Source organism: Trifolium pratense, linkage group LG6 (genome assembly GCF_020283565.1).
Source record: "Trifolium pratense cultivar HEN17-A07 linkage group LG6, ARS_RC_1.1, whole genome shotgun sequence".
NCBI classification, from domain to species: domain Eukaryota; kingdom Viridiplantae; phylum Streptophyta; class Magnoliopsida; order Fabales; family Fabaceae; genus Trifolium; species Trifolium pratense.
This window is the reverse complement of record NC_060064.1, coordinates 34,757,932-34,771,098: the sequence shown is the minus strand read 5'-3', so window position 1 is coordinate 34,771,098 and position 13,167 is coordinate 34,757,932. Positions and strand designations below refer to the sequence as shown.

Below are 13,167 nucleotides of genomic sequence, written 5' to 3'. Positions count from 1 at the left end.
ACTGGGGCAAGTTCATCGCACACAGCCTTTGACCCCAGCAGGTTTCGTGGACCGGAGCAATTTGAGCGATACCAAATACTTGAAAAGAAAAAGATTTGGAATGAAAGGAAATTCGAGATTTTTGAGCATGGAAGCTATGAGAAGTTTGCAACAATCATCAATGATAGGCGTTGGGGTAGAATTATTGACCCACCAAAATATTTCAACACCACCTTTGTGAGAGAATTTTATGCAAATGCTTACCCATCTCAGGGTGAGCCATTCTCTTTCACCACTATGGTACGCGGAAAAACCATCCGTTTTGACCGCAATGCCATCAATGAGTATCTTGGCAACCCTTTCACCCTACCCGCCCATGAAACCTTGTGTGATTTTCAGAAGCAAAGAGCCCGCAAGACTTGGGACATTGACACCATGCGAAGAAAACTTCTTAGGCCTAACCATGACTTCGTATATGGCACAACCAACAAACCTTTGAGGGCCCTTAGAGATGATATGCGCACCTTCACCCTACTCCTTTTCCTACTTGTTTTATATAACATCCAACCTAATTCTCACACTTCTGATGCTGTCATGAATATACTTGGCCTCATTCATTACATAAATGAAGGCCTTGAAGTGGATTTGGCCGGTATCATCTCTGGTTGGATGAAAGAGATTACCTTGTGTGGCCACCCTGACAAAAACCTTAAGTCCACTGCTGTGAGATCCGACAGTCCTTTGGGTTTCCCGTGCTTAATTATGGGATTGTGTACAGCTAATAGGATACACATTCCTGAAATTGGACGTGAGGAGATTGGGACGATTAATGATGATTATGTGGATCGGTACTGCAAACCGAAGAAGAGAAGAGCTGCACAACAACAATCACCACCCCAGGCCTCCACCTCTGCTGTTCATGATCAGAATTTTTATAACCATTTTACTTATTTGTATGATCAGAATGATGCAGGGTATAGAGCCATGAGTGCAATGCAGCAGTCCTTCTATAATCAGCACACCGGGCAGTCAGTGATGACACCGCAAGATTTCCAAGCCTATGTTGCATGGCCTGAGGTCAGGCCTACTTTTCTCGGAGGGGGTAATGTAGCAGATGCTGAAGCTGCTAATGAAGGAGACAATGCAAGTGAAGGAGAAGCTGGTTCTGATGCATCTATGCAAGAAGGAGATGAAAGTGATGCTGGCTCGGGATCTGGTTCTGCATCTGGCTCCGAATCTGGTTCGGAAGCCGGTTCTGCATCCGAGTAAAGCAAGCAAGGAGATGGCTGAAAAGCTCGCCAAAATGAGTGAACTTTAAAAAGCTTTCAGTCATTTAATGTTTAAGTTTAAGTAGTTTATCTTTTGTGTTGACTATGTGGAACATGTGGAAGTATGAATGTCTGTCACTTGTTTTGTGTTTTGTTGTGAACATATGATGAATGTTTAAAGTTTAATGCATGATAATTAGTAATTTAATATAGTAGTATGGTAGTCTAGTAATGTGAAATATTGTGAATAGCATTTTGAAGAACAAGCTCACATGTGTTTGAAATTGAAAGATAGGTTTGTGATAAATCAATGTGTTGAGCATGATAGTCGATTTGTAGAGATATATGTCAATCTTCTTTGATTAGTGTTCAAAATAGGCTTAGAAACTTAACATGTTTTCGAAATGTGTTACTTGTCCTAAGATGATTCTCACTATTTTTGTAGAACATGATTGAAACTTGTGTTATCCAATCTAGCTGGGTGAGAATGTGTGAACTTTCCATTGTTTACATAAATATGAGAGTGCCGGCAATTGTGTATGCTCATTTGATTTTAGCTTAATCTTGCTGTCACTAATGTGTTTGATGTTGTGGATATGATCAAGGCCTTGTTTCTTTTTGAGTGATAACCACTTAGCCAAATTTAACCTACCCTGTGAGATAGTGATCTTTTGTGTCCCCATTTGAGCCTTAAAATTTGAAAATTGTTTGTTTTATAAACCCTGAAACCGAAAGAAAAGAAAAACAACTACTCTACCCTTGTCTTAGGATAGGAGAGCAAGTGTATTTTTATAAGGGTTATATGATAAGATTCAAGTTGGGGAGAAGTAGGTTGAAAAATAGATAAATAAATTGGTTGAAAAAGGTAGTGTTGTGGTGATTGAAAAAGAAAAGAAAATATGTGAAAAAAATAAAAGAGTTGCTTGACACAATTGAAAGTCAAAAGGAAATGAGAAAAGAAAACAAAATTTTGTGAAAAGTGTCAAAACAAAAGAATCACCACAAATGGAAATAGGGGGAAAAAGAAAGGGAGTGAATGAATCATGAGATGAATTTTGCAGATTTTGTGCTCTCTTATCCTTGAGGCTTTTTGAATCCATAGAAAAACAATGAATTTTTGTAGCCCAGCCCCATTACAAGCTTGATAAAGTCCTTAGTGATCCACAACTGATAGCATGTTTTGTGATATTGCTTGGATAAATGTTTGAATTGAATTGTTGCATGCACATTGCTTGGATTGAGTTAAACACTTACCCTTGAGAGAAATAATTGTGAGAAATTTGAGATAACACTTGAGTCTTGATTGTTTGATAAGAATGTTGAGAATTTTGCTTAGGCATAGGAATCATTTCATGATCATGCTTTATTTTCTTTGAATGTTTTGGGAACTAGTCTTTGAGATGACATTGCTTTACTTGTGCTCTGAGATTTTGAAAACTTTGATTGATTACAAACTCACTCTTTTGAATGAATATTGAGCTTGTTAAAATACCTTTTGTTTGAGGACAAACAAAGTCCTAAGTTGGGGAGATTTGATAAGTGCTAAATATTGGTTAAAATACATGTTTAAAAAGCACTTATTGAATGAATGTTGATAACAAATCCTTGGAATATAAATCACTTTTGATGTAAATATAGTGTGTACTAAGAATTTGTGCAAGAATTATCAAATCCAACCATTTTGTTAGGTTCATGCTGATACTAAGAAAAGAAACAAAATTCTGAAGCATTCGCTGCAGCGAAGCATCAGCGGGCATGCAGCGAACAAAGGCAGGGAGTTCAGGGTACTTGGCGAACACCCAGCGAACCTGCAGCGAACAAGCTCGCTACAGCGAGGCCTCAGCGAACAAAGGCAGGGAGTCCAGGGTACTTGGCGAACACCCAGCGAGCATGCAGCGAATAAGCTCGCTGCAGCGAACACCTAGCGAGCAAAGGATGAGTCACAGCTAAATACACGTGTCAGCAAACCTCTTCAACTAAGCAACTTCTTCGCTTAGCGAACAAGGATTCGCTTAGCGAACAGGCCCATTTCAGAAGTCTATAAATAGCATTTTAGATCATTTTGTAATATATAGTTAGCTAATATCAGATAGAAAAATACGATTTTCATAGATAGATCCTGTTTAGTAAGGTTTTGAAGGTGGATTCCACACAACTTGAGAAATCAAGCCCTATGGTCTTTCAATCCTTCTCATCTTCACTCTTTTGTAAGTTTATTATGGCTATTCATAGCTAAATCTCTTTTGTTGGGGTTGGATGTAATTAAATTATGATCATGAATCTAGTTTAACTTTGCTATATGAGTTTTATTTATCAATCAATATTAGTGATATCTTTGTTTTTATGCTTATCTCAAAGGATTTAAATGATATAGACATATGTTATTTGAATCAAAGATTTAGGATAATCACTTGTTAGATTTCAAAGTTTAGACATAGATTTTGGGATTTAATAGTCACCTAAAGTATTAAAGCTTAATACTATTTTTTCGATTAATGATTCGAGATATCGGAAAATTAATAGATTCAATAGATTTCAAGACATATTCCGGACACGGATATGATCGACGAGTAATACGTGACGATATAGATTGGTAAATGAAATATATATATCGATAGTTAACGGATACATGTGAATGATTTGATAAATCCGATCCCAACAAGTTTTTATATCCAAAGTTTATTACGCACTTTCATATCACGATTTTACGTTACAAAACCAAATCGAAACAAACCCGCACTTAAAATCATGGAATTTGTATATTTACAATTAATATCGCACTAGTCCCTGTGGATACGATATAAAGAAAATACTTGCTTTTGTATTTCATCAATTATGCCATTAAGATACTGATTTGTACAATAGTATATATGGGAAGAGCTACAAACAAAGCACAATTGTGTAAACTATGTAAACTCAAAATTTTCAAATCCTTATTGCATAAAAGTCAGAAACCTCTCAGCAAAAGTTTCATTGATATAAATCCATCATCAAGATTCTCCACAAAGGTATAAAATTTATCTCGCACTTTTTTCCCTTTCCAGCAATTAAGAGATTATTATACAGAGAGTAAAAAAGTGTGCAGGTTAAATACATATGACATGTCAATTCTATTTGGAAATCCGCACTTGTTATGAGAAGCAGCTTCAGCAAAAGAGTACATGAAATAAACTCCACTCATGCTGTTGTCTATCCTGTATTTCTGTCTATGTAGGAAACACAGCGAATATACATATGGTATCGCTGCCTATGTAGGAAACACAGCGAATATAATAGGCCTTGCGGCGTATGGTGGATGGCAAATAATCCACCATGTCATAGTGCCAAGCGATAATTTCACTTGACAACATCATCACTGCATTTATATCGAATGATGAAAACCTAAATCAAATAAACCTTCAAATTTTGAGATAAACTATACCATTTTAAGATTTCTAAATTTCTAAAATTTCAATGTGGAGAGGTAAATGTACCTTACATGAGAAGTTACACAATTGTTTCCCTTCGTGATCTCAAATGTTGATCGCTAAGCTAATGCAGAATTCATGATGACGATCCCACAGATACTTCTTCAAACACAAGATCCTATCATTTACAGATACAGGTACATCCAGCAATAAAAAGCACATTGTTTATTACTAATTATTGACTTTTTCCTGGTCTGAACCCCTCCTTTTCAAATGCCACCTTGAACTCAAATTAATCTGGAGTTAAGCTAGGTTAGGTGGGACCTACAAGGGGACCAAAGCTCTCTAAGCACTTTTTTGTTGTTAATTTGTGTTTTTGATGTCCAAACGATTTTCCTTGTTTATCCTAGCAGACAAATCAGAAACAAGAGCATAATTATTGCTTTCATAGCATGCAGTCATAAATGCTGCTAATATTACGCGATTAACATTAACATCCATGTCTAGTAACTTATTAAATAACAGTGCAGCCATGCCTACTTTCTGCTCACTGCAAAGCTTCCTGACCAAGGTATTAGCCGTCCTGATCCAGAGTTTCTTTTCCAGCCTTTCTAGAATAACCATAGCAGATAAACAATCATCTACCTTACAATATTCATAAGCCAATGTTACCCTAGTAACTTCACATGGGGTAAGTCCCTTTTCTATCATAGAATCATACAGACCCCGAGCCTCATCGAGCTTTGATTGTTTGCAAAGGCCGCTTATAATAGCGCCGTACGTAATAGAATCTGGAACACAGCCATGGTCACTCATCCTATGGAAAAACTTTACAGCCAAGGTCAAATTTCCTTCTCGGCAATAACCACATATCATAGATGTATAAGTTTTGTTTGTAGGAATGAGCCCAATTCTCACAGCTTCCTCAAAAAACATCTCACTTTCTTTCATTCTACTTTCCCTACAGAAGACTGCAATCAATGTGGTGTATGAATGAATATCAATTTGAATACCACTTTTTAGCATCTTATTGAATAACACCAATGCTTGCCTGATATTTGCCTGTTTGCAATGTTCGGACATTAGAATATTATAGGTAACTTTATCTGGTTTCAGGCCATTATGAAAGCCATCCTCAAGCATTTTGTAAGCGTCAAGTACCCTTCCCCTTTTACAAAGGCCATCAACAATGGCATTATATGTACATACATTAGGATTGAAACCTTCACTACTCATTAGATTCATCAAATCATATGCTCTTTCGAAATTTCCTGCTTTGCAATGCCCATCAATGAGAGTTGTGTAAGTGTTGGTGTTCGGGACTAATCCCTGCTCTTTCATTCGGCTCAGCAGCATCTCTGCCCGGTTTAGTTTTTCCTCTCTACAGTATCCACTTATCATGGCAGTATATGTAAGCACATTTGGCTTGTGATTTTCACTTCGAACAAGCTTAAGAAACAATCTAAACGCTTTTTCAGTCCATCCTTTCTTGCAAAGTCCATCAATTAATGATGTATGAGTATACACATTAGGTTTCCAACCTTTAGCAACCATCTCCTCCAACATTTCAAATGCTTGCTTTATGCTACCCCTTTTGCACAAACCTTCAATCATAGATGTGAAATTAATCAAATTAGGCTTCAAACCCATATCAACTAACCTACGAAAATACCATTGCGCTCTAGTTGCATAACCCTTTTCACAAAATTTGCTGATTATTAACGTAAATGTTGCATTATCAACCACAAAACCCCTCTCAAGCATGGCACTCAACCATCTATCTGCCTCCAAAACATTGTCAATCTTACAATACATAATAACCATCACCCTATAGCTAACAGAATCCGGTTGAACCCCTCTCACACACATTTCCTCAAACAACAACTCTGCATATTCAACCAAACCAATTTCACTTGCAACCTTAATCACCCAATTCAAAGTCCGAGTATTCGGAACCAAACCTTGGTTATGCATTTCAATAACCATCTCCACAGCCTCTTTCAACCTCCCAATCTCAGCAAAACTCTTCACCATACACTGCATAACTTCATGAGCTTTCTCCGAATTCCTATTCCCGAGCAAAGATGTCGCACACACTATATACAACCTCATAAAATATCGAAACTTTGGATACCCAATTGCCCAATGGAAGAAACTAAGTGCCACCATTGAACCAGCATCACTTGCAAGTGAAGCAACAATGGTAACAGCTTGCTCATGTGTTAAGGAATCAACATCAATCCCAAGATGGAGTCTTGGAGGTGAAACTCTCATGTTGGCATTAGGATTGTAAAATTCACACACCATTGAGCATACCCTTTGGACCATAGATTGTGATGGAACCACAATTGAAGAAGATGATGATGATATGGGTTGTAATTGTGTTGAAGAAGAGAAATAGCATAGTGATTCTCTGTTAAGCATGAAAAGTGAGGTGAATCTACGTGAAATGCCATGAGTTTTAAGAACCACAAAGCAGAACATGAAAAAAAAGGTGTTACTTGATGCAAAGTGTGGCAAATGAAACGTTGCTGTTTCGTTGCTGTCTGAACAGAACACATCGCCGGGAAAGAACCAAACAACACCAATAACGCTTCCTACGCCACACGGAGTGGATCACATCGTTTTCGGTAACTTGTCTGTGTTTTTTAAAAATTACTTTTTATGTTGGTTAATTTCATTGCTTTCATTCTGTTTGATAACATTTTCACACCAGTGTCTAATTGTCTTCCTTATTTTGAGTTCTTTATTGTTTTTCTTGTATACTTGTATTGTATCTTATGAAACATAAACACCGGATACGACATAGACACTAATATCGATAATAATTTGAAAAAAATAATAATTCAATATAATCATATGTTTCTGTGTCGTAATATGTCTAATCCGAAAAGTGTCTGTTTCTAACTACGCATGTAGTTCTAAGTTCTAACTGTTGTTCTACAATATGCTATTTAGTGCCATAAGTAACCTTGACATTAGTTTTATTAAACCTAGATTGAGCTTTGACTATAATACCATAAGTATAGGATTGAACTTTGATCCATTTTCATGGGAGATATTGTTCTGGACTAGACTAATGCTAGTCCACCTAGACCCTCACAAAGTCCACATGTCAGCATGGAACAACCTCTCCACCAAGATAGGGTAAAATTACTACTCTACCCACTATCTAAGGGTGATATCTTGGCAGTCCCTCTTAATGGGCATTGGCTGATCCAGCCCATTAAGGGGACCTTTGGCCCAGAGCTGGGGGGGCTATAAATACTCTCCCTCATGGGAGAGCAAGGTAGACACTATTCATTCCATAATTACTCTCTCTCTAACTTCTCTCTCTTGTACCTCTTGCTCTCTACCCTTACTGACTTTGGCATCGGAGCACCTGCAGGTACAACCCCCCCCCTCCGTGGTAAAGCTGCTCAGACCGTCGTCTACCACCTGCACCTAAGGACTACAGCTGGCCATCCACCTGTTCTGATCAACTGTTAAGATCAGATATTGTTATTAAGAGTATGAAGTATAAAAATTATGATGATTATTAACTTCTAGCTAGAGATGTCAATTATTATTGTCAATGCTGTGAACTTTTTTATTGACTATAATACCACCGTGAGGGCAGATAAATGGTTCTGCTGCTGCTGTGTTTGGATCTGCATCACTGGCGTTGTCGCGTTCCTTTCTGATTCGCATTCTAGTGATGTGGTTTAAGCTTCGTAGTTGTTTTGTTTCTATTTGTGCTTTGGAATTGATTTCGGTTTCTCACTAGAGTATTATTGTTATGTTTGAACTTTTCATTAGTTAGTACAGCACGTGACCACCACATGATATTCTTCTTGCATTTCTTGTTCTGTTTCATTAGTCCCAAAGGAATCACCCATCAAACCAGCATATGAAACGGATTTCCCTGCCCTTGTAAACCTAATCAAAAGCTCAATTGACTTCTCAGTCAAAAAAGCCATGATGAGTATAGCAGCAAGACCAGGAATCAACCCCAACTGTTTCAAGGTTGCAGGCAAAGCCATGATTCCAGCACCAATAATTGTAGTTGCCAAGTTGAAAACAGCACCAGAAAATGAAGCTCCATTGAAATCATCAAACCCAGAATCACTTTCATGGGCTTCACTTTTGGGCAACAAAGGTGTATTTTCACTAACAATAGCCTTGTTCTTGCTCTTTCTTGATGATTTCTTCTTCTCTGTCTTAGGTGCAAGATTTCCAATTGTCATTTTCAGTTTTTCACTTTTCAAACTTTGAGAATTTCAGACTAACCTAACAAACCCTGAAAAAAAAATTAACATAAAATCAGAAAAATTAACTAACCAATTCTCAAAATGAACCAAAGAAACAAACTTTATGAACAATAACTTCAATTTCATAACCAAACAACCCCTTAAAAAAAAACACAAAATTCAAAAATTGAACTAACCCAGTTGACAAAATGAACCAAAGATACAAACTTTATGAACAATAACTTCATTTAATAACCAAACAAACCTTTAGAAAAAACTCAAAATTCAAAATTTGAACTAACCCAGTTAACAAAATGAACCAAAGATACAAACTTTATGAACAGTAACTTCAATTCAATAACCAAACAAACCCTTAAGAAAAACACAAATTAAAAAATTGAACTAACCCAGTTTTAAAAAATGAACCAATCAACCAAAGATACACACTTAATGAACAACAATTTCAGTTTAGTTCAATTTAATAACAAAAAAAAACCATAAATTAAATAAATTAAATAAATAAAAAAAAAACATAAATAAAATTGAACTAACCCAGTTTACAAAATGAACCAAAGATACACAATTTATGAACAATGAACAATAACTTCAGTTTGGTTCAATTTTATTTAATTTTTTTGACCAAAGTTTTATTCAATTCAATAACTAAACAACCCATGAAAAAAAAACAAAAAATTGAACTAACCCAGTTTACAAAATTAACCAAAAATTAAAACTTTATAAACAATAACTTTAACTTAATTCAATTTAATACCTGAAAATTCAAATTCTATTGGAGACCCGGATGAGAAATGAAACAAACCCAAATCCAGAAAGTGAAAAGGAAGAAACTTTGAAACTCAGAAACGTAGAATTCACAACCCCAATAGAGATTGAACAAGACCCAGTTGAGAAAAATGAATAACTGGATTTTGATTGAAAGAAGGAAGAATATACAAATTGGAAATTTGGAAGTAAAGAGAAGAGAATCCAAACACACAAAAACAGAGTCTTTATTTTTTGAGGTTGGTGGCCAAATGAGTTTGTTTTATAGAAAAAAAAATCAAAAAGACAAAATTACACGCAATTTAATTAATTAAATAATTTTTTTGATTGAAACACGCAAATTATTGAGCATATTTATTTTTTTGGTAAAAATATTATTATTGGCATATTATTCTTCATAATGTACATCACTACATTGTACATAGTACATACTCAAAAAGAAAACTTGTACCAAAAAAATACTCAAAAAGACAATTAATAATGTGATTATTATATATATGATGTGATATTCTTCATATTGTACATTGTACATAGTACATGCTCAAAATAAAACTAGTAATATGAATATATACTATATAGATATATTCATATTGGAGGGAATTTTTTTTTTTTTGCCATAAGAAGTAATTCATGTTCAATGCCTATAAGATAAAATATGAGACGATTTTTTTTTTTAATTTAAACTTTGATTCGTCAAGTTGTAAAAGTATAATTCATTTTGTTAAATTTAGATTCAATCTTATTTGTGTGAAAATAATACATTATTGCTAATAATGTATTATTATTTCTTATGAAAAAACTAATAATTTATTAGTTTTTTTATAAGAAATAATAATACATTATTATATTAAATGATTATAAAAATTATTCAATATTTAAAAAATATTCCATTAAACATTTTTAAACGTAGAAGTTCGTGAATCACCAGGGCCGGTCCCGAGTATTTGGAGGTCCTGTTTGAAATTTAAAAATAGATCTTTAATAAAAAATATTTTTTTTTCCAAATGTTATTATCTATTTGAATAGTAAATAACATCTAAAAGCGACATATTTTAATCAACAACATTAAAATATATCTCCAATCTAATATCATTATCAACTTACGGTTCCTTCGGGAAAAAAAACTTTCATGAAATGTTAGTTTCTTATTTTACAATCAACCACAAGTTACTTATAAAATTAAGAGTGTGTCTATTAAATTTTCTTTTTTTTAGTACTCAAATATTTTTAGTAGTAACAAAGTCATTATTTTTTTTTACATATATAAATTTTCTAATAAACCGTTATAAACAATTTAAGGCCCCTAAATGTTTGAGGCCCTGCGCGGTGGCACACTTTGCACACCCACAGGGCCGGCCCTGTGAATCACAATAGTGTTTTATGCTTGAAACGATAATCTGATTAACGTTAATTCAACATAAACAAAAAGCATGGAATAAAAGTTGAGTTTTGAGATGCCAAAACAAAAATAATTTAGTGCAGCATTATTGATTTTGTTTTTGTCTTGATGTGGTGCTCGCTTGATTTATCGTTTTAGATAGTGTTTGTTTAATTTAGATTGACAAATAAGCTTTAATTAATTAGGGATTTAATATATTTATGCGCATCTATATATAGAAATACTACTCTGTCCCAAAATATAAGGGAAAATTGGTCAAAGAATATTGATGTATTTGGTTAAAAATTTGGACTAGATACATCAACTTTGGTTGACCAATTTTCCCTTATATTTTGGGACGGAGTGAGTACTTGTTTATATCAAGATTAGGCATAATCCAATCCAACTAAGCCTATTGTCATTGGGTGAGCTTAATTATGAATGTCCATGCATGGTAAAATAAGTATAGAATATTTTTATCCAATTTGTCTTTAAAGGATTTTTTATTTTTTTAGCAATTTCATATTTGCCATTTAAAAACATATAACAAAGAAAAACGGCATTGACAATATAGAAAGATGAAGTAGTGGACCCATAATTCGTTTTTTTTTTGTTACATTACATGAAGAAAAAATATAGGAAAACTAAAAGTTTCATCCTCATTAATTAAGGACATTTTTACGACATCGGTTAGAAAGAATAAAGAGAGATTATCAAAAATAAAATAAAATAAAGAGAGATGAGATATTCATGCGTTATTGTAACAAATTAGTGTTTGATGTAGTCTCAACAGTTCCTTCAACACTAGATACATTACACCATCAAACACTAATTTGTTACGAATGCACCAGAGATTCCACGTAAATATTTTTTAGTCGGTGATAAATATCATTTTTCAATTAAAAAAATGGAATATTTAAATGGATCTTGAGAAAAATAACAAACATGTACTCACTTCTTTCCTTTTTAAATGTCATTTTTGACCACTACATATATGTCAATGTACGATTTTGATCACTAATATCTTTAATTATCTATTATTAAAATTATGAAAGTTTTATATAAGCCACTAAGTTTGGTCTAATAGTGAGGGGTTTTGGTAGTACGTTATAGGTCCTGAGTTCGATCTATAGCTCATTATAAATAAATAAAAAAAAAAACATTTTCTATATTTTAAGAAAAAGAAATACACAAATTTAAAGACCATTTTACTATATTAGGCTTCATAACTAAGTATATCGATGACACTAGTTATCATTTTTCTACTAGTAATCGGCTTTGTCTAACATGCACCACTTGATTAAGTGGTGCATGGTACACAAGTGTTCGATATTTTTATAACAAATACAAATTTTACAAAATTCACCGTTGAATATAAAATTTATATTGTTTAGATCATCCATAAATTTTTTAAATTTTTTTGAAAATTATTTGATATGTTATTGAGACCCGTCAAAATTAACGGTATTGAATAAAAATCCATAAATCGTTAATTTTGACGGGTCTCAATAACATATCAAATGATTTTTAATTTTTCTTAAAAAATTTATGGATGATCTATACGATATAAACTTTCTATCCAACGGTGAATTTTGTAAAATTCGTATTCGTTATAGTGTTTTCGGTGACTTGTGCATAGTGCACAACTTAAGTCACTTGTGCACCATAGACTTTGCCACTAGTAATCATCAGATACAATATGCTATAGACATTTAAATTTGACATCATTAGAGTAAAAAAAAAAATGATATATTTGTTTTCTCAATTATATAAGCAAAATATTAAATGCGGTAATAAACAACTATCTTGCATATAAAATATTTGTACTATTTTCCCAGCATTTTCAAAGTTTTTTTAAACCTTTGTTCCATTCAGTAGAATGTAAGCAAAATAGGATGAATCATTGAATCAACATTTTAATAATTGAATACTGCTGTATTGTTGTATTTATTTATTTATTTATTTATTTTTGTATTGTTATTTTCAGTTTTCTGTACAACGCAAAATAGGGAAGGGTCGGTCCTGATGTCACGTGTGATCTGAGAGGTACAGTTTCGATTGTGTTTTAAAGGAAGCCACAAAACTAAGTCACTTTTTAATTTTTATTGGTTTTAATAGGAAAA

The 13,167-nt window shown here is 33.7% G+C and overlaps 1 protein-coding gene across 2 annotated transcripts; it reads right to left on the bottom strand.

Annotated features, from left to right (window-relative positions):
• Nucleotides 1–4,144: 4,144 nt before the first annotated feature.
• Nucleotides 4,145–9,915, bottom strand: LOC123890715 (pentatricopeptide repeat-containing protein At4g19890-like). Of its 2 annotated transcripts, XR_006802938.1 has the most exons (3): nucleotides 9,656–9,903; nucleotides 4,721–8,933; nucleotides 4,145–4,602 (listed from the first exon to the last, which is right to left on the bottom strand). XR_006802938.1 is itself a non-coding variant. In XM_045940372.1 (2 exons), the coding sequence occupies exon 2, from the start codon at nucleotides 7,136–7,138 to the stop codon at nucleotides 5,018–5,020; it is 2,121 nt and encodes a 706-aa protein (XP_045796328.1). In that variant the 5' UTR covers nucleotides 7,139–8,933; nucleotides 9,656–9,915; the 3' UTR covers nucleotides 4,145–5,017. The 2 variants fall into 2 exon arrangements, 1 of the variants encoding a protein (XP_045796328.1); XM_045940372.1 differs by having other exon boundaries at nucleotides 4,145–8,933; nucleotides 9,656–9,915.
• Nucleotides 9,916–13,167: the final 3,252 nt, after the last annotated feature.

Bases quoted from the DNA above. Each gene is read 5' to 3' on its own strand.
- LOC123890715 (XM_045940372.1), bottom strand. From the start codon at position 7,138: ATGTTCTGCTTTGTGGTTCTTAAAACTCATGGCATTTCACGTAGATTC.